This window comes from Periplaneta americana, chromosome 1, assembly GCF_040183065.1.
Source record: "Periplaneta americana isolate PAMFEO1 chromosome 1, P.americana_PAMFEO1_priV1, whole genome shotgun sequence".
In the NCBI taxonomy this organism is placed as follows: Eukaryota; Metazoa; Arthropoda; class Insecta; order Blattodea; family Blattidae; genus Periplaneta; species Periplaneta americana.
The window spans coordinates 26152704-26175888 of record NC_091117.1 but is presented as its reverse complement, the minus strand read 5'-3'; the positions used below and the strand labels follow the sequence as shown (position 1 = coordinate 26175888).

General features: G+C 36.0%; 1 protein-coding gene across 2 annotated transcripts in view; it reads right to left on the bottom strand.

Annotated features, from left to right (window-relative positions):
- Positions 1–23185, bottom strand: part of LOC138692222 (kinesin-like protein Klp61F) — a 163657-nt gene that overhangs the window by 4440 nt on the left and 136032 nt on the right. The window contains exons 11-17 of one of the 2 annotated variants that reach the window (XM_069815389.1): positions 21396–21511; positions 21091–21276; positions 19259–19426; positions 16698–16958; positions 13191–13370; positions 10197–10419; positions 7329–7462 (exon numbers count right to left, since the gene is read on the bottom strand). In XM_069815389.1, coding sequence (XP_069671490.1) covers positions 7329–7462; positions 10197–10419; positions 13191–13370; positions 16698–16958; positions 19259–19426; positions 21091–21276; positions 21396–21511 — 1268 coding nt within the window. The remainder of the gene's footprint in view (positions 1–7328; positions 7463–10196; positions 10420–13190; positions 13371–16697; positions 16959–19258; positions 19427–21090; positions 21277–21395; positions 21512–23185) is intronic. The other variant, XM_069815474.1, reaches the window with a different exon arrangement.

Here is a 23185-nt window from a genome sequence, read left to right as displayed (position 1 = left end):
TTTTTACAATACGTGCAAATTTAGAGAGATGAAGTTACAGGAAAATGGAGAAAGTTACAGAATGCACAGAAATAATAATGCTCCAGAAAAAAATGACGATTAGAGGAATTTCATAAATAGTCAATAATAATAATTAAAGTTTCACTCTACTGTTTTTTTTGTAAATACCGTAACATACAGGGCTTTATTTATTAACCTTGTCCGCTCACACAGTATTTAATGTCTCAGTTGTTAAACATGCTGGCTGCAGCACACTTACATTTCATCTGAATGATACCGTGAACAGATTCAACTGTAGAATCGGGGGAAACAAACAGCCACACCAAATCAGTGAACAACAAAGAAATACAGAAAAAGTAAACATTTGGTGTGGCTTGATGAAAGATCACGTGACTGGCCCTTTCAAGAAGTCACTGTGACTAGGTATAGTTATTTGCGTTACTTGATATTACTCTTTTTATTGAGCACCATTCTCGGACACCTCCTTTTAAGAATGATCCTTACAATTTCATTGTGGAGAGGAAGAGAAACAGAAGAAATGAGGATGGAGAAAAAAGATGGAGAGGTATGTGAGAGAGTGAGGAATGTATGGAGAGAGAGGGGGAAACAAAATTTTTACAAGATGGCTACATAGTTCTTAGATTATCTGTATATATGTGACCCATGCTCAATTTAATTAGATCAGGCTAAAATTAAATATACTAAGGAAAATGTTACAGATAATTTTAATTTGCAGATATTAACACTTTCTTGTAGTTATATTGTATTTCTGGTGGTGTGGAAGAGAAGGCCTGATGGCCTTAACTCCACCAGAATAAATAAATAACACCAGTGACAAAAATGCATTGTAGATAATTAAAAAAAAAAAAATTACACCAAATTTAAGACATGCCTGAAAAGTTACAAACCTTCCTTCATTAAGATATGTTAATTTCTGTTCTTACGGAAATACCAGACTTCAAATCTTTTTATACAGAAGCCACATTGCAATACAAGTATAATTAAAAGTAAGCAACATTTTTACTCACGAATTGCAAAGAGGCATTTTCTTTTAGTGCTAGACTATTTTTTAAGTTTTTAAGCATTATTAAATCAATGTTCTCTTCATTGCACAAATCACAACGTAATGGTCTTGAAACTGTTCATTCTTTACATTCAGCAACCATGCATTAAATAAAATAAAAATCTAGTTTTGTTCAGGAATAAATGACAAACACACAAACTTGAGGAAAAGTTCAGGCATTCACAAGCAGGAATATAATGAACACGAACATTTTTGTTATTACCATTTTAATATTCTCACACAAAATTCCTTCACAATTACAATCATCTTATCTACGCACATTTCAATAAAAGAATTCAGAGTTAATACAGAAAAATACACAAAGATGCCAAGGATCATTCAGGTACATGTACATTGCTACTATTTATTTCAGTATTAAAGAGGGGACTTCCCTTTGTAATGAAGTTGTAAACACACAAAAACAATATTACTGTATACAGTAGAAGCCCAATATAGAGTGGTTCGAACTAATACAGATTTCGATATAACACGTGAACAGTATTCCTCCAAAGGGGAGGGGGAGGGAGGAAAAACGTGATTGGGATTCATGATTCATAGAATTCCTTTAATTGTCTGGGGGGCAAGTTTTTGTACATTTTCAGGTCATTTCGTTTCTTTTGTACAGACTGTAAAATTTTTCCTTTGACAGAAGAGAGGCAATTGTTGATCCATAGGTTTGTAAAATGAGACTTTACTGAAGCAAAAGCACTGGATAGAGATATCACTTGAAGAGGTCTTGGTTGCAAATACATTGCCTGTTTTGCAATATTATAGACTTTCTCGTTTCCAGGTATACCACAATGACTAGGTATCCAATGAAATGTTATTTCCTTTTGGAGTTCTTTTAGTTTACTTAGTTGTTTCTGAATTGGAATAATTCTATGTGCGTATAGGTTTGATACATATTTAATTATATTAAATATAGCCCCCTTGGAGTCAGTAAGTATGCAAATAGATTTTTCAGAAATTTGAGTAACACACTGAAGAGCAGCATCAATAGCTAGCAATTCAGTGTCTAGACTGGAGGAGGATGAACATGGTATGAAATAACTTTCTTGATATTTTGGAATATAATACCCTGCTCCTGATGTCCCATTATTAGGATTTAGAGATCCATCTGTATAAATTTGAAGGTGATCCTTAAATGTGGGTACTCACCTTGTCGTGGTGAGGGGGCTTAAACTTGTTGTTTAAGCTAACAAGTAACAAAGAGGTACCCACATAAGCTGCATTTACACCAACGCAATCCCACTATTTTTTTCACTGCTTCTGATTCATGGAGTCCCTCAGTGTAAAATTCTCCAGAGGTAAAATAGTCCCTCAATCGGATCTCCGGGTAGGGACTGCACTGAGGGATGCCAAGAATCGTACTAAAGTACTTATTTGGAACACCAAAAGTCACACCGTCCTTTAATTGTGTGAAACATACTTAATGATTTGACCATCAAATCCATAATTGCCAGCATTGTGTCTCAACCGCCTTATTTGCATAAACAGTAAGCATAATGACACACATATTCAGATGTTAGATCTAAAGGAGGAAGATGATTTAGCTATTCTGGAAACAGCACATTTGCAATTGATATAGATGCAATACTTTATAGCTACTACATATTGCAATGCCTCTGATTGAGGTTCTGGCTGATATGTACGTCTATTATCAGGCAGTACATCTCACTTCAAGATATATGTCACAGGAAGAACAATAACTGTTTGTATGCATCTGAAGTCTGACTAGTGTAATATATAGCTAGTCAGCAATGTATGCAATGGAGAGGGAAAGGAACTGACCACCCTACCCCATAATCTCCTGGCCTAGTTGTCTCATAAGTGGTGCCTTGTTTGTATTACTTGTGAGGTTCAAACCTGTCTTCGGACAGTTGACTAAACAACAAACAACATATTGCAAAATTGTTTCTTGTTCCTTTTTGCGTTGTCTACACTCCCCCCCCCCTCCACTTTTCTTGACATGTTTTTGTTTTAATGCTTCACCATTTTATTTTCATCATCAAAGCCGTCCAGTGGTATAGTGGCTAGAACGCTGAACTTATAATTCTGTGAACCTGGGTTTGATCCCCGGAATACCTTTGATTTACAACTTGTGTTGGACAAGCCCGTGGTCCTGGCAACAGAGGTTTTCTTTGGAAGTTTTGGTTCCCCTTTGGCATCCCAACAAATCTCTATCATCATCTCATCTAATCGTGGGTTTAACATAGACCAGACTCCTAAGGCGCACCCTGGACAACGACTCTATCGGTAAATTGGTCTACAAAACCGGCTTCATATGGGTGAATGGCAAATAGTCAAATACCCGTAATTAGTGGGGAGGGGGGGGAAATCATTAGTTTTTTTTTTATTGTGATAAGCACTTTTTCACTTTCATAATAAAGTAATACCAAGTCTTGTAGAAGTTATAATTTTCAACCTTCACACATATAAAAAAATATAAAATTATCCTTTCACTTTCTAATTCTGAGTACCCAATCTTTCTTGTGTAAGTGCACTTACATAGCTAATACTTGTACAGCCAACTGCTATCAGCATATGAGTTAATAAATGAATGAAAAGAGAAAGAGAAATGGAGGAGAAACATATAGAAGATACGATCGGCCTGGGTGGTGCAAGTCAGTAGAGTGCTGGCCTTTTGTGCCCGAGGTTGCGGGTTCGATCCCGGCCCAGGTCGATGGCATTTACAGTGTTAGTAGATTTACTGGCATGCAAAAGAACTCCTGCGGAACAAAATTCCTGCACACCAGCAATACTGATATAACCTCGTCAGTTGCGTGTATCGTTAAATAAATCATAATTTAATTTTAATTTATAGAAGATAGCCTACTGAAAATACGTCCTTCCAAGGGAAACTGGGTATGAGAAAATGTGTCTAACCAAGCTGCAAGCCCATTGGTCACTTGTCTCATTTCTATTTTCCCCACTCCATTTGAAGGAACATTTGAGAATTTTGAAAGGGGAAAGCTGAAAATGAACGTAATCTGATACCACATCACGATGGATATTGAAAGCACGAAAGAATAGAGCAGGGCAGGGCAGGATCTCAGACGATGTTACAAGCCTGGGCAGTGAATGGGGAGAAGGGGGCACCATAGACCTTGCAAGAGAAGAGATTCGAAACCTTGTACTGTGTGAGTGACACTCAAGTAAGCTCTCCCTGAAGTACTCAAGGTGACGCGCGAAAACTAAGGCTCCAATTATCTGTAGGCTTTTCAATTTGGAAAATGCCAAAATTTATGATGTGGGTGTGTGTGTGTGTGTGTGTGTGTGTGTGTGTGGGGGGGGGGGGGTATGCAGCAATAAAAGTGATACTACTGCCCCCTACTATCTTACAAAAAGCATGCAGTTTGGAAACTACTATTTATCAGCTGATGCAATAACGAAAGCAATGGTGCTGTCCCTATAATCAATTTTAGGAACTTCCAGTTTACAAAAAGCATATGACTTAAGACGTTGAAAGTTCGTATTGTTTTAACCATCTCACTCTCGAGTATATATGTTTTACGTTAAAAGCACCATTATTAGTGAAATTCTTAATACTAATAACATGGATGAATATAATAGGATGTGAAGTTGCGGTCAGTGCCATCTGACCGAAGGGGGTTCAAATAAGATGATCAGCACCCAACATCATGGGTGGTGAATATTAGAACTACGTGTTGGATAGATTACCCAGAGTTCTCTATTTATCCGTTCGTTCAAGACGAACAGACGATGTTCGAGAAGACAAGATGGCAGCCAGAAACTTGCTAATGAGTGAACATAAAGTGATACTAAGTGTGTGTATAAGCAGTGTATGTTGAGCAGTGATGTTTATGGACGTTGTAAAAATAGTGTTGTTGAATGTATTGTGAAGTAATAGTAATATAATAAATTGAACTATCTAAGTAGTTTTTGCAGACTTTTCCATTGCGCTATACACTAAATACCCAAAGAATACAATCCCAATTATCTAACCTTTTGCTTTATTTTTGTCTCTGTTTGGTTATATTTTAATTGGGTAGTGTAAAATAAATCGTCTCTTTTATCCTCCTATTGGCTCCGATAAGAATTTTCAGTGGAAGATGGTGTGAGAAATAAAAATGTAAATGTTTTATTTTAAATTGAGTTGAGAATACCGATGAGAGTGGGGGAGGCAGGGAAGGAATAGTTTCTGCATAGTTTAACATTTTCGTCACCAGGTGCTCTGCTAAATGCATGGAGTAATTAGTTTTTGTTTTTGCTACTTTGTGTGCTCTCCTTCATCCAACAGATGGCAGCAAGATCAGTTTCTACATTAACGCCTCTATCATGTGTTACGGAAAACTCAGTAAGTTTCGCATCCTATTATATATTCATCCATGCTAATAATTCAGTAAATTAGTCGACATATAACAATTCTACAATACAATTGATTACTAACGTATCTCGAGTTCGGAAGCCACATGCCATTTCTAGTCACTTGTTACTTAATTCTGCAGGAGTGAATATTTGATTCTGAAGTACATGGAATTCTTAATGATTTAAAACCAGTTAAATACACAATAAAGAGTTGACTCTGTAGCAGAATCAATTTTGGCTATTTTCTCAGAAATCTATGATATAATGCTCTATTTTTAGGCTTGTATCTCTGACAACTAACAAACAACTGAAGACAACAACCCTCTTTCCATTGTCCACAGATATACTGACAGCCCAGTTCAAAAGAGAAACAAATCAAAATTTAATATTCTGGAAACCTGCATTTTAAAGTTTTATGTTTCTGTAAAAAAATCAAAGGATCGTTGAAATTATTCCAAATTCTGTTAATGACGTTTTATATATGCCGTAAGTTCCAAATTAGAGTGTTTTAATTGGACTTTTCACAGCAACATGAAGCTTTTAAATTCAGTTTCTCAAAACTTTAAATTTCGAGTTGTTTCCCTGGATTTTTCACAGCAACATGAAGCTTTTAAATTCAGTTTCTCAAAACTTTAAATTTCGAGTTGTTTCCCTTTTGAACTGGGCCATCGATATAGCCTTAATTGTACAGTATATTCGCGTAGTATTGAATGTTGAGTTCATTGTACCTGTGGTGTCTCAAGAAAGAAAAATATATTTTGTGCGAGATCGTGAGTAATTTGCTTGGTTTCCACACAAAACCAATCAGCGGTAAGTCTAAAATTCCACATTCAGTATTCCCAACCTAACACACATAACAATTTCCCTCTTCTTACTGCTTAAGTGACATATTGACTTTACTGCTTTAGGCTTTTAACATACTATTTTTAGAGACATTCAATATAGTAATAATTATAAATTGGAAACTTACCACTGCAATTTCACCTAAATTGCACTGTTAATTATTGTTTTTAAATATTTGCAAAAATTAAGTAAACTCTAAATCATTACATAACCTTACCATTTGTTTTAAGTTCGCATTTATAGACTGGGGGAAAAAAAAAGACAGACGTATATCACGGCCTGCTGGAGTATAGTAAACACAGAAAACATTTTAAAGCAACAATGTTGAATACAGATATTTTTGTTTTGCAAATTTGCCGTCATTGAACAGAAACCAAGATGGAGATTTCATTGCAACTAATTAGAAATTCCTCTTTCAGGCATGTAATAAACGATCTTCGCACAAAATAATGTACGATAAACGAGCGGTATGTTCTCTTTCAATTCTCGGAAATTAAAAAAGTTCAACTACATTTCGCCTTTTCAAACTTTTCCTCGAACATGAAAACTTCAACATACCGCTCTTGTAACGCATATTACTATAGCGAGTGATAAGCTCAAAATAATTACTGTGTAATGAATGGAAAGTTAAAGACAAGTTTGTCGTGACAGCATGGCATCCCAGAACAGTTACTGTACAGGGTGGATGAAAGAAGAACATAAACTGAGAAGTTTCGTCACTATACAGGTCACCTTCCGATTTGCATTTACCATTATTCAGCAAGAATATAGTGGTGAAGTATGTTCCCCCAACAACCACGTTATAATAGGCTTCTACTGTATTTTCAGTCAATTCCAGCTCTAACTTAAAGAACTTCAGTAATTGACTCGTAAATCACAAGGAGCAAAAACAAAAAAAATCTCCAAAAATAAAGAAAAAACTTTTAAAATGATTATGACACTGAGAAGTTTGTGTTCCACTTTAAAAATAATTATATTCACTGGATATAACGAAGAGTCAAAAAGCCATATTCAGCAGGTTTGAAAGAATGCTGTTCATAGTTTTCTCAAACTTCAAAATTATAATAAATTAAAAAATTGGCCCATAACATACACTCACTTCATTGGTTTGCAAAGGTGGTGACACGGCATCATTCATTTCTCGAAACCTTGCCAAGATTCGCTCATGTGGAGATGTTGCTGCTAAAATCCTGGGGTACGAAAACTCCCTTCGTTGAGGAGTATGCCCTGCAAGACAGTAAAGATTCATTACTAACTTGCATCCACAATTTTAATACACTAATAACAGAGACAATAACAGATTTATATACCAGCAATGCAAAATAGTACAGATACAACCTACAAAAGTAACATTACAAATGTTCATTGGTTTTCAAAGCTTCCAGACATGATCAACTATAACAGTTCTGAAATTCTGCTAGTTTGAAGAGTTAAATTCCATTTTTGAGGCTCGGACATGGATAAAACAAATTCCACTTCCTCCATTGTTATGATCAATGCAACTTGCAGTAAAATGGCAACACAACATGCCTGAAAAGATGACTGCACAAACCAAATTATAATTAGAGGCATGAAAATAATGCAATTCCAATAAGCACAATACAAATAAGCATGCTTAAAGTTCCTTCTTTTTTTTTACCAGTTTTCTTTACATTTCATCACAATTTCAACCCTTTGAAGCCAATTTCATTATTGCGAATTAATTATATAAATAGATATTACCAGGATAAATTGTATTTTCAGCAAAATACGAGCAATTTCTAAGAATGAGTGATCTTTTTTTAATTTCAATTTGAATAATTTTTTCTGATTTTGTATTGTTCTTCAGGGCACATCTGGGAATTTCGTTTTTGTGGAGTCTGGCACTGTGAACCGTGCATGCGCAATATTCTTTGCATTTGTCTGCTGGACCCGAAGGTATACTTATACTCTCAGCCACGAACATGAATATTGTTCTCGGACATGGTTGAAGGGAGTCATCAGCTGTTTATAATATTTCGAGTGCTGATTTTTTAATTAAAATAATTGCCGGCTGCCACTGAATTTAAAGACGAACGTTCCTTCAATAGCAAAATATGTCGTCAATATAATTGTGCATTTTTTTTTACAGACTGTTTCTGTTTATTTGGTTGTGTCCTTTTTTGCCAACATAATTGTAACTACAGTTACTTAAATGAACATTGTAACAATGATTAGTGCCCAGTTTCTGGTACACCTCAGTTAACTCTCAGTTACTTAACCGCTCTTATAAATTTAACTGCAATGATAACTTTCACGAGCTTCCGGAAAGTTAAATGTAGCTTTATCAGCACTTGTACTTAGCAGTTGAAGTAACTTGAAGTTCAGTATATGTATCTACTGTCGTCCATAGATGTTTCCACAAGTATTTTGTTAGTGATTTTTTTTTTAAGTTACTTTTATTTACAGAAGTCTTCAGTAGTAATATGGCTGATAGGTAAACAGTGAGCTTGTACTAATAGGCGCAAAGCTTTTTAATTAAAGACTGTGATAAACGATAGCCCAGATCACATATAGATTGCCTTGATGTCTCGATATAATCCACTTAATAACTTCAAAGTAGACTGCTGCCTTTATCTTGATGAAGTCTTCAACAAAAAAGATATAAATCCAGAAGTAGCAAAAGTCATTGCCCTACAAACAATTAATAGAAAATATCCACAAAAGGCCTTGTACATTTACACTGATGGATCTCTCGTGGATCAAAATGAAGGAGCTGGAGCAGGAGCTACTTGTCAATACTTTTCTCTTTATAAAAATATTGGTAAGTACACAACAAATTTTGATGGCGAAGTTGAAGCCATTTATACATCACTTCAAAATGTATTTGTTTGGCTAAACCAGTGCAAAAACATAGTAATCCTGTCTGATTCCAAAGCTGCAATCCAGTTCATCAGCTCAACTACATCCCCTAAAATGGAAAAAGTAAAAGAAATTCATTGCATGGTAAAACAAATTCAAATCCTAAATAAAAAAGTGGTCTTCCAATGGATCCCGGCCCACTGTGGACTGAACGGTAACAAGAAAGCAGATATGTTAGCAAAGAAAGGAACTAAAATCAACTTAAAAACAAATTTCAAGTACCCATATGAATCCATAAAACGAGTCATAATAAAAAGAATAAGTAACAGCGAACAGGCAAAACATCAAAATTCAAAATGGAAAGAATCACTCAAAGATCCAAAACTAATTCCTGATCTACCTCGAAAATCTGCCATGGCCATGTTTAGATTGATTACTAGTCATGACTGCCTCAGTAAACACCTCCATCGTATTGCTTACTGTGCACCAGAGAAGAGGACATGGAGATGGAGCACATGGTTAATTGTGAAACTCTTAGGACATTTGTGGACCTTCCATAAAAATATTGGGAAGCAAGAAGGGTGATGACTTCATTGTTAAATCCAGAGAGCGCACGCACGCACGCACACATACATACACTGCCCGTTCCTATGTTAAAATAGGTTGCACTTCAAAGAGAACAACTGCCAGGATCGCCACCTGTCTGCTGTAAACAAACACGAGATGGCAGTATAGTCGCTAATGCAATTCAAATGGGAGTTATGACGTGACTCCTTATGTAACAACTAAATGGCAGCATAGTAAACCTGACAAAAGTTGTTACTGTCAAAACCTATAATGCAGAGCAATCTGGGTATATATGATCTAGGACGATAGTGTACATGTACACTTCCATCTCAATCGTAATATGATTAAAAAATCAGTAATTGTTGGTATTTGCCACGATCGAGATAAATACTAAAGAGGGCTAGATGTAACTTCAGCTACAAAACTGCAACCGTAGTCAGCTGTGCTGGCTATGACAGCTATTTTTTAGTTGAACAAACGCAATGTACAATTAACATGACACTAAATCTCGAACTTCCATGACAGCACACCGACAGCACTACTGTCTTCACTGAAAATTTCTTGTGCATATTACCTGTAGAAATATCCTTTCGAAGATCTTCAATCAGAAACTTCTCCACATCCTGGTTGCGTTTCTGGAGTTCAGTAACAATGGTTTGACTCCAATCATTTACGTAGGAACATTGAGTTTCCAGATCATCTTGACGCTCACGAACAAATGTACCGAAGTCAGTTCGTTGGTGTTCCAACAGAGCTTCATGGGATTCTGCTGATTCCCTGAGACCACTCATGAGATTCTGAAATGTTACAGTAAGAGTGCAAATAAATTATCAAATCTAACACAGTCCATGAAGTTACAACAATTTCACAATGTCAGATTGATATCATACATTGTCACAGTAAAGGAGTCTTCTTCTTGTGAACCAGTGAACTTGAAATGTTTCTCTCATTTCGCCAATCACCAGTAGCAATGTTGTTAAAAGTCATAAAGAATGAGGAGTGACAGATAAACAATATTTATCTTTTGAAAATGAAATTGCACAAGGCAATACACAATGTGGTATTCTATAATGTATTGTTAGCTCAAAACTTCTCATGTGCGACTTTCATCTTCGCCATGTATCCATTCAAAGTGTATACAATGGACAACAGAGTACTACTTACACTGTTGACCCTATCTACTTAATTTTTACAACAGATTATTATTTCTGCAACATATATGGATCAATATCAAAGGGTTGTTTGGTTCTGAGAGAAGAGAAAAGCTTAACCATTACATTGGTTAAGTTAATCATTGGAATCTGATACATCGTTACAAATTCTTTTAAACATAAGTAATATTGCCTATAGTCTCTATTCCCGTTTTTTCCAGCAATTTACTGGTTTTATTTTATAATATTCTGTGGCATACTGAATACAATATACTAATAGGCTTTTCTTTACAACTTTAGTTTGTGAGAGTGCGAAATAAATACCAGGAAAAGTGTGTTTGAAAAATTATTTTGTTGCAAAAATAGCTCTATGTATACAGGGTGCAAACGATATAAACAAACAAACAAACAAATAAATAAATACATAAATAAATAAATAAATACATAAAATAAATAAAATAAATAAATAAAATAAATTAAATTAAATAAATTAAATAAATAAATCAATAAATAAATAAATCAATCAATAAATCAATAAATAAATCAATCAATAAATAAATCAATAAATAAATAAATAAATAAATCAATAAATAAATAAATAAAAACTGGTGGTAGAGCATAAATAACTGAAGAAAAGAGTCAAATGTTGTTTTTCTGTAAGTGTCATGGTTTTCCCAGGGAAAAAAATGTGTTTTGTGAGTGTAACATTTTTGGAAAAGACAATATACAGGCTACATTGCCCAGTATGTATGCTGAAGCAGTCTGTTACTCTGTTGTGTATTGGTATTGTTGGGTGCAAGGTCATTGGCAATAAACATTTACGTTCAGTCGAAATGTAAACAAATAATTAAACTACTATTAATCTTAAAAACATGGTATCTCCTCCTCCTCCTCCCCCTCCCCCTCCTTATTCAGGCTCTACAACTCTCAGATGAAAGTTTTGGCCTTCTCAACAACTTCCTTCCATTCCTTACGGCTTCCAACTATCTTTGTCCAATTTTCCACCTTCATCAATTTCAAATCATTCAGGACATCATCCTCCCATCTATTTTTTGGTCTACCCTGCTTTCTGTTAACTATTGGTTTCCATTTGTATATTTGTGTGACCAGTCTATTATTCTCCATTCTATTTATATGACCAAACCATCCTAATCTTAGCGATTTTACATGGTATTTTACAAATTAAAAATAAAATTTTAAGATGTACAGTGAACTCTGGATATAGTGAACATTTGGCTATAGTGAACCTAAATCGTTGGTCCCGACCCACATACATTATAAAGTACATTAATATTTCCGTTTATAGTGAACCCTCACTTCATTTATAGTGAACCTAAAACTAGAACTTCCAAGAAAATGTAATTTTAAAATGGCCAAAATGGTAATTTAGGAAACCCTTCCTGCTATAAACTACCAAGAACATGTTCAGAACAAAATCTCAAACCTTCTACTCCTTAAGTGCATTGAAATACAAAGGATTTGTTCAGCTTCCTGGACAGCTTGAAACATGTTAAAGAGAATAGCATACCTAGTGAGGGGTAAAGGAAGGATTAGTTCTGATCCCTTTAAAAGAGGTTATTAGAAGAATAGGAAGAAAAAGTGTTTTCTTTTGTAAAAGGGAGTAGAGTGATGACCAAAGGGTAAATATAAGAAGGATTACAGTATAATGGTCCTCAACCCTTCCACCCACATCTTTGTAAAAGTGAACCCGGGGAAATTCCAAGGCCGAGTACACAGTAGCATTCCTCTAGTGGGAAGAGGTGCGAAATCGATCAGTGCCTACTACCTACATGGCCAGATTAGATTAAAAGTTTCGAACTCTGAACATCAGGATGTCGAAGTGTAAAGTGTTTAAGTTGGAAGATAAAGAGAACATTAGTACTGATATTGAATGCAGTCTGACCCGAACGGGCATTAATATTGTATGTATATTAACGTCAGCAGTATAAAAACAGACACTTCGGTTTTAGTGAACCTCGGATATAGTGAACGAAATATGCTGGTCCGCAGAGGTTCACTATAACTGGAGTTGACTGTAATTAAATTTCACGAGATATTTTGTTCAGTAGACCGATATGTACAGCTTATATAATTTTGGCAATTTGTATCATTTACACCCTGTATATTTACGTATGTAAGGAATAAACTTACCAAAGCAAATACATGTCCACATCTTAAGCTAGAAGAATGTAAGATATTAGCTTGCATAAACAATAATACTGCATTTTTTTTTTATCCAATGCCACCAGGTTGTCTTTTCGACATTTCTGGTCTTCTCTCCTGGCTGTGGCTTAATTGTAACCCACTTCTGAGGTTGGGGCGCCTGGAAGGCGGAGTTACATAACCCCGATGATGTGATGATAATGTAGTGCCAGGGGAGGTCATAATACTGCATATTAAAATTTGGATATTCGTACCTGAGTTTGTTTAAGTTTCCTTTGAAGTTCTCTATTAACACTCTCTGAATACTTTCTTAATTCCTGTTCCGTCCAGCTGTAGTGGTTCCTCCATGCCTTCTCTCCATTTGACACTGCCAAACGGACATCAGTCTCTATTTCTTGTTCAAGTCGCTTTGCTCCAGTCATTAGTTGTTCAGACTGAAAAATAAATTAGGTTCATACAAAGAGATCCATCCCTTTATAATCTGAGAGCAGTTGCAAGATCAGCTCCTCAAATATCTTTCTGAAGGTCTTTTATGACAAAGATTTAATTATGAAAGTGTACAGTAACAGAAAGACGAGCAAATTTCTCACAGCGAAGAAGAAAGAACTTTAAGGCCCGATTTCATAATTCAAGCTTAAGCTAAACGCATGTTTCACAGTGTACAGTAAGAACAATAAACTCTGCATATCGTACTAAGTCCTGAGAGTATAGTGTACTATACCATACTTCATACATGATTATGATATAAGATGTATGTGCAGAGAACAGAAGTATACTATAATATACATGCATTTGTGCCCTAACTGTAACCTGCAGAATTATTTCAGCATTTTTCCTCATTTCAGTGACTTTTTTTTTTAAGTGTACAATTATTGAGGGTTTTTGAGAATAAGGTTCTTAGGAAAATATTTGGGACTAAGAGGGATGAAGTTACAGGAGAATGGAGAAAGTTACACAACACAGAACTGCATGCATTGTATTCTTCACCTGACATAATTAGGAACATTAAATCCAGACGTTTGAGATGGGCAGGGCATGTAGCACGTATGGGCGAATCCAGATATACATATAGAGTGTTAGTTGGGAGGCCAGAGGGGAAAAGACCTTTGGGGAGGCCGAGACGTAGATGGAAAGATAATATTAAAATGGATTTGAGGGAGGTGGGATATGATGATAGGGACTGGATTAATCTTGCTCAGGATACGGACCAATGGCGGGCTTATGTGAGGGCGGCAATGAACCTCCGGGTTCCTTAAAAGCCAGTAAGTAGAATTATACTGAGCTTTAAAAATAAACAACAAATGTCTCAGGACTAAGGAGGTAGATGACTCTTGGTTTAACCTGAGCAGGAGCAAGGTTTAAGTTAAGTTATCATTGTGTGACAAAATGTTTTCCGAAGAAGATATAAACAACGAAGAAAAACAATTTCTTCTACCCCAAATTCAATGAATAAGGAGACCCAAAACATTTAAAACACGTCCGAATCACGATTCTGAATTCTATCACAGTTTTAGGTCAGGCAAACAGTCAGCAAACACGATATTGGATTTGAGACAAAATGATACATGCAACACACAGGTAAGTGGTATCAGTAGCGTGTAAATCGTGTAATTATCACATTTTTAATAAATCATATTTCAAAATTTATAATGAAGCACCTTAGTTATTTTTCAGGAATAATGTCTTCTCAGCACAAATCATGCTTCTTCTGGCATACTGAATTCTTTAGCAATTCCTTCCCAAACCTGATTTTACTTTTGCCACAATATCTTGCCAGACTGCTTGCATTCAACATACCTGTATTTTTAACTGTCTCTAGTGTCCACTGCTGTGGAGTAACAGTTAGCCTGCCTGACGATGAAACAAGCGAGCGTAGGTTCAAATCCTGATTGAGTTTTTTTCCGAGGTTTTTCCTCAACCACTTGAAGCAGAATTGCTAGGTAACATTCGGTGTTGGACCTCGAACTCATTTCGCCTTCATTATCATTATTTCATTAATCATCTTCAATAGTTACAAGTTGACCAGGAGGACAAGGCACACATGGTTCCAGGATTCGCCTACAAGGTGGCATCTATCTGTGGGAGCTGCACATATCCCAGAATGCTGCAGAGGCTTCAATCAGCAGATTACTGATCATGGAATCAACTGCAGCATGTCCCCCTGGTTAAGGCTGCAGCAGATTCATGCACACCAACTGCGATCTGTGAGGCTGCAGAGGAACATCACAGGGAGATTGAGGGGTGTTTCTGTTCACGTGGACTCTGTCAGACTTGGATGCTGTACTGAATCGATAAGATGGCACTAAACTACAGCTGGCCAGTCTCCGGCTCTGACATTTCTCTTGGAAAGAGAAGAGAGAACGAGAGAGAAAGATAATGACCAGCATTGCCAACCTGTGGCGTTTTGAAGTTGTGAAAAGAACCTCGAAATTCCACTGTGAATGAAACTATTCTGCTAAATTTTAACCTTAAAACACTCTGGTTCGGTTTAAAGTAATGTTTTTAATTCTATTGTAATTTGCTGTTACAAGACTTGAGTTCTGATATGCGAAGATTAATTCAATCGCAGTTTGCAATGCTGGGAGAGAGGCGGGCACTAGAGGTTAAAGTTGTCTGCTACAACCAACCAGCTATGAGCGTGTGATGCATTTAGCGCGATGTTGCCACTTCTTTTTCTATGTGAAGCACGTGGCGAACGAGTCGTTAGCTCTTTGTGTTATAGTACAGGTGAAGTAGTTGTGTTGTTTTGTGCTTGAGCAATTTACAGTGCCTGTAAACTTTATTATTGATATAGTAATATGGCCAGTGGTTCGTCAGAATCGAAAAAGAAAAAAACGGCTCTTTTAAGAGCCAAAGTCATGAATTTATATATGCAGATTGCGTGAATATTTTGAGAAGGAGCGAGATAATGGAGAACCTCTTCTCCCTGTTACGAAAGTTGTAGATAACGTTTGAAGGTGGGAAAAACAACCGTTAAATGTGTGGCGTCTTTCCACTTGAGTATTAACAGATTCTAAGGAAAGCAGAGTCTTTCATTTGATACACTTTCATTATAATGGCAATGATATTCCCATAGTCATGTAGTGGTATACTGTAGGCCTATGTATAATTTACATATGTGTTCGTATTAGTTTTTATTCTGTTATAATTATTTAGCTGTGTATATTAACGAAAGATGCGATCTACGTTTGTGTTAAATGATTTACATACGCGTTCGCATTAGCTTTTTTTTTTTTTTATGACCTATGCTAGCTGTGTATATTAACGAAGGATGTGATCTAAGTTATATGTAAAATGATTTATAGGCATGCCTATGCGTTCGAATTAGTTTTTATTCCACGCCACAAAATCGGCCGGTATGCACGTGACAGTTTTCATTCTGTCTATACGTATCGGCAACACTGTCTCCCTCGGTCATGAGAAACGTCAGGGCCGGAGAACGAACGACCGTACTGTAGACAGTGAATCACGTGCTTGATAAGCTGTACTAAGGACTTCAAAATCATCCCAACAAAGGAGGTTGCACAGTCTAAGGCTGCAGTGCTTGCCTAGGGGCCCTCAAATTCTGCTGTCTCTTATAGCTAACTGTGAAACTCAAGAAGCTTAAGCTTAACTTGAAAGAAAGTTTAATAAAGCTATAGTTTAATTTTGAATTGTGAAACCAGGCCTATGTCCTTAAACATGGGAAGATATGAAGTGTTTTCTGTCACTTGCGACAGATAAGAAAATTAACTCACATCCAAACAGTAAATCATACGTACCGTTTCCTTGTACCTGTTGATTCTATCCAGCACCTCCTCTGCTTGTGATTCGTACACAGCTAGTTGCTGGGCTCCTCTCTTCAGTTGCAAGTCAGGAGTAGTTGACGCTTCAAGTGACAAGTGGTCACACTTCTCTCTCGCAAGTGTCAAGCCACTGTTTATCTTATTCTTCTTCTCATTACAATGGTTTCTAAAGTCGCTATGAATGCCCAAAACTCTATCTGCCAAGTTTTTCAACTGTTGCATCTCCGTTACTAGTGACTGCAACATAAAAAATATATGTGGGTGATATTTAAACAATAGGACTGATTACTTACTAAGCACTAAATTTTCCTGTAGAATCCTGCTTCATAAATGATAGACAAAGCTTTAAAATACCGAGGGGAAGACAGAAGGACAATTAGGTTATTCAGAGGTTTTTACTAATTCAATATAAATAATTTGAAATAACACAAATCCCGAACAGTGAATAATAGTTAGTTATGATACAAGTTCGTAAAATGTTCTCTTTTTGGCACGAGTGCAAAGTTTCTGAAACGAGATGAGGGCCAAAAAGATAGCTTTACGAATGTGTATCATACAATATCTTTTATACAACAACACAAATTTACATTAAATAGATATTTCAAGTTGGAGAGGTTATAAGAACAGGGGCATCTAAACTCAGAACCATTAAGAAATAAGTATCCATGAAATTACAATGTTTTTTATTCATGTCATGATTTCATGGAGTCTAAACCAGCCATATAATCAGCAAAACGATCAGAAGAAGTTGAATGCTATATCTTGTTGCAATGAGTAGGTACTACAGATGTAACTTCAGAATAATATGGGCTAAAATGTAAATATTAATGTTAATGCCTATTGTTTGATATATCATTAGAAAAGATAGTGCAGGAAGCAAAAATACAAACAGAGGTACCATCTTTTATAAGTCTGTCCAAATATTAGCCTTTGCGGATGATATTGACATAATAGCGAGGTCAGAAAGAGATCTAATAAAAACCTTCAGAAATCTAAGAGATGCAGCTGGAAATATGGGATTAAAAATTAATGGAAACAAAACAAAATACATGGTAGTCAATAACAAAAATAATAATAAAACTTCTAAATACATTGAGATTGATGATGCCAAATTTGAGACAGTCCAGAGCTTTGTATATCTTGGATCACTAGTTAATAGTAACAATGATATCTCAGAGGAAATAAGTAGAAGAATACAAAGCGCCAATAGGTGTTATTATGGGCTGCAAAAACAAGTTAGATCAAGATTGCTATCTCGTGGCACAAAATGTAGACTATATAAGACCCTATTAAAACCAGTGTTGATCTATGCATCAGAGACATGGCCTCTTAGTGAAAGGGATAAATTTAGATTGGCCGCATTTGAAAGGAAGATACTGCGAAGGATTTTTGGACCTGTAAGGGATGGTGAAACTTGGAGAATAAGATATAATAACGAATTATACCAGCTTTATGAGTCTCCCGATATAATAACATCCATTAAGATTGCTCGTCTGAGATGGGCAGGGCATGTTAAGAGAATGGATGAATGTGAAATACCTAGGAAGGTTATGGAATATGGGATTGCTGAAGGAAGAAGAGTTGGAAGGTCAAAGCTATGATGGATGGACTGTGTTATGGACGACATTAAGAGGCTTGGAGTGAAGAACTGGTGGACGGTGGCTAAAGATTGAGACCGATGGAGAAGAATTCTTAAGGAAGCCGAGGCCTGATCTGGGCTGTAGCGCTATGGATGATGATGATGAATGTTAAATTAGTTACTTATTTGTGTTAGGTGTAATATTTGTTACGAAAGATGGAGGTAATGCATTAATTTCTTATTGAAAAAGTTTGTACATTAAATATTGCATTCTCTTTGGCAGTGCGTAAAATTAATACCAGTGCATAAAGTGATACTTACCTTTTTATGCACTAGTGTTTTAAAGTGGTCATTTTATGCTCTGGTAACAGTGAGTAAAATGCAACTTTATGCACTATCATAGAAAAAAAAAAGTCATATTTTTAGGGTTGCAACTGTCATATTTGGAAGAATCTATTAACAACATAAAATGAAGTTTCGATTAAATGTGTAATATTATCAGAATTACTGAAAGCGTAAGTTGTAAAGATGCAAAGATTAAACTTTAGTTAATTATCGTAATAAAAACTGATTATATAACAGCAAGCTAAGAATGCTGAAAGAGAAACGAAATTAAAATTCAAACCATCCCATACAGCACAAACATGCAGCTTCCCATACAATGATACATGGATTATTATGACATACCAATGACAACTACAGTGCAGAACAGAACACTACAAAATATGTTGTTGTTGTTTTCTAATGCCAGGCGTTTGACAATAAAGTCATTTGACCTCTTGTATTCCAATATTTTTCAAAGATATTATCATGACTAGCCACTGAAGCACAGATTTACACTACAAAATGTATAGCACAAGATAGACACATTAATAAAGAAGGCCAAACAAACACATAACAAACCAATACAAAAACAACATGAGAATACGAGTAAATACGTACTGTAACATTAACATACCTCTTCGAAGTCACTCATAGATTTCTCCATGCCACGGGACGCAGCCTGAGAACTCTCCAATGCTTGCCGTTGCTGCTTCAGGTGCAGCAGGAAAGTGTCTTTCAGTTGTGACAGTGCATCAGACTGTGTGGTGAAACAAGTCTTCACAGAGTCAAGTATCTGCTGCACCTGTGAATAAGAAAAATAACGTCTTAAGTCAATCTATCAATCTAGCATAATCTTCTAAGGCTGGGGACAAAGCTTTTTTTTTGGGTGGGGAGGGGAGGGGCAAAAACGCTTTTTCTACTACTAAAAGCAATCGTGTTTATACTAAAGGCAATTTTTTGCTATGACTGAGGATACTACTGTATCAATCAATCTTCTTAATGTATCCAGCTGTTTGCTGACAATATAAAGTCCACTATAGTCCACTGTAGTCTATTCAGTTGTTGTTTTTCACGAGAAATGAGGGGTATTTTGATCAGTATTCATTATAGATGCCTGTTGCTAGTAGCTAGAGTTGGGGTGTAGTCAATATATCTTTGATGGGCGATCATAAGAGTACAAGTCAAAAAAAACTTATTTTACAGGAGCAAAAAAACTGTTTAACATCGTACATGATTTTGAAGATACTGTTATGTGTATCAGAGAATGCGGCGTTCTACAGCAGGTTTTGACTTGTACTCTTTTTACCAGACATAGATATCGAGCTGATGATGACAAAACTGTACACATCTCAATTTCGCCAAAAATTGACTTGTACTCTTATGATCGCCCATCAAAGATATACCGCAGGGCTGTGTCTTCTGCAACTGGTACTGATGATTTTAATTTACTTCTTTTGTGGTTTATGGATGGACAGTATAGAAGAATGTGTTCCAGATCTTCATCATGATTATTACACCACAGACAAGTAGGATTATCAGAAATGTGAAATCGGTGTAGGTACAATTGAGTGACAATGTGACCTGTTCTGGCTCTTGTTAAAAATGTTTGAACATGTCTGGGCAAGTTTTTGTACATTTCCAGGTCATTTGGTTTCTTTTGTACGGACTGTAAAATTCCAAAATATCAAGAAAGTTATTTCATACCATGATCATCCTCCTCCAGTCTAGACACTGAATTGCTAGCTATTGATGCTGCTCTTCAGTGTGTTTCTCAAATTTCTGAAAAATCTATTTGCATACTTACCGACTCCAAGGGGGCTATATTTAATATAATTAAACATGTACCAAACCTATACGCACATAGAATTATTCCAATTCAGAAACAACTAAGTAAACTAAAAGAACTCCAAAAGGAAATAACATTTCAATGGATACCTAGTCATTGTGGTATACCTGGAAACGAGAAAGTCGATAATATTGCAAAACAGGCAACGTATTTGCAACCAAGACCTCTTCAAGTGATATCTCTATCCAATGCTTTTGCTTCAGTAAAGTCTCATTTTACAAACCTATGGATCAACAATTGGCTCTCTTCTGACAAAGGATACTACTGTGATATTGTTTAAAAAAATCTTACACAGATGAATCCAAAAAGGTTTGCTTTTTGCATCAAGTTCTTAGGATTAATTTCACTAGTAAGAAAAGGGAAATACACTACAAAATTTTCTCTAGGAATTACAATGTGATGGAAAGAAATTTCGAAATTTCACAAGATTATCTTTAGATTTGCACCTGTGAAGCTGGGATCGAACAGATAACACTGCATCTGCTGAACCACTGAGAACTAATTCACTTAACATTACATTTGTGCCATTAATAAAAATTCATACTCATAAATTAAGTATATTATTTCCGCAGAATGATTAAGGCCAACACAAATACATTTTATACTTATTCTCAACTTACCTGTTCAGTAAGAACTAGACTCAGTGCCTGACTTTCAGCCTCCTGAAGCTGAAGCTGGCGATTCAAACTCTGCATTCGAACAAGGAATGTATCAGTAAGGAACATATCTCCGTTGTTCACTTCAGCATCTGACGCTGACCTCACAGTTGCAATGTACTGCTGAACCCATTTTTGGTCATTGAACACCTAAATCACGATTTTGAAACAGTCAGTGCACATTATTATCTCAAACACTTGGCATACGGGAAGGAAATTTTAGAATTAAATGCCTTAAAAAACAACAACAATTACTTTCTTGTTATTACCTGATTTGTTGTTAACTCCTCCAGACCTTGGATTAGCTGAGTTTGACTATCAAGCAATGAAGATATTTCACTGCTGAGTGATGCCAGCTCACCACTTCTTTTCTCTAGACGTTCACCTGTTTTAGAGTAAATGTTGTACAAAGGTAACTGTAATAAATTTTTAATCTAATCAAAGTTATGAAATGTAGCTCAGTTTATACCAGGCCTGCACAAACAGCGCTCAACGAGCACGCGCGCTCCTTTGGAGCGGGCGGGAGAGCGGTGTTTACCACTCGCCGAAACGGAGAGAAAGATACGTCAGAATAACATAGACTTGCTATGGGTAGAGGAGAGGGAAACGACCACTCAGTTATCTAGTGGAGTGCAGTGTGTAGGCCTATTCTCAGTAACTGTTTCACGTTGCTTACCTACTGCTACAGTACAGTATGGAGGAATCTAAAAGACGGAACATAACATTTAACATTTAATGATTTACAGCTCGAACTTATTGATCTTCAATGTGACCTAAGAGCTAAAGATCGTTTGAATAATACTACTAGCCTGGTTGAGTTTTACAAGACTAAACATTAGCAATAATGTCCACGACTACACAGGCTGGCTGTGAAAATGATTGCTATGTTTGGCTCAACATTTATATTTGAAGAGTCCACTGCAAGAATGATGGATGTCATTTGGAATACATTTTGCAGGAGAAGCAATTGAAAATTTGAAATGCTTAGTGCTCAAAGCTTAACTGTGTTTTTCCGATCATTACTGGACAAGGACTATCAGTGTTAATGCCATATAACTCTCTATGTACATTCTATATGTCTTAAGCTAAGAATCGACAGTCTTGGTTCATTTTCGACAAGAAAGTGACATCCATCATTCTTGCAGTGGACTTTTCATTTGTGAGCAACTGTTTTCTATAATCAACTTTAATAAAGGCAGACATCGAACATCTGTAACTGATGTTTCATTATGATCAGTAGGCTACTGTTTCTTTCAGCTGCCAACAGCATAAAACCTTGTTTTGATGTAGTGATAAATAAAAATATAACAAAATGATATTGTACATTTAAGTAGCTACAGAATTTCTATTACTTCTGTAAAATAAATATTTCTTTATTAATTAATAATAGTCCAAGATAGTTATGCAAACACTGAACGGGAATTCATTTCATAAGCACTCATAATAGTACTTCCTTTTGTGTATATTTTGTACGAGATGCACCCTTCTCCAGTCCGCCCTTGTACAGAGCGCAGCTAATATCTGCATTCCGCTCATGAGCTGTGAGCCGGCTCGGAAAGGGCAAACCTTGTGCAGGCCTGGCTTATACTATTACCACTATTCACTAAATCATAGATTCTACACCTGAGATTCTGAGAACACACAATTAGAAAAATAAAATAAATACATACAGTAAGACATCTATTATTCAGCATAATGAAGGTGAGGGGAGAAACGGTTAATCGAAAAAGACGGATAAATCCATTCCATCATTCTAATTCTCCGAAGTAAAACAATGTTCGGGAATGAAGTACCATCTTCTTACTCCAAAAACCTCATGACGGTCTTTGCTGATTTAAGTGCAGTTTATAGTGAAACATGAGATTCTGGTATACTCTCTTCTTCCCCTCCGCTATCGTCATTGTCACTTACATTTGTAGCTTCACATGCAGGGTCAGCAATGATGTCTTCATCACTTTTTACATCATGCCAGTGATTAATGTTTTCTTCATCCACATAAAAAAATAATCAATTTTCTCCACCAAATGTTTAATGTCTTCCATGTAGTCATTCTCTTCAA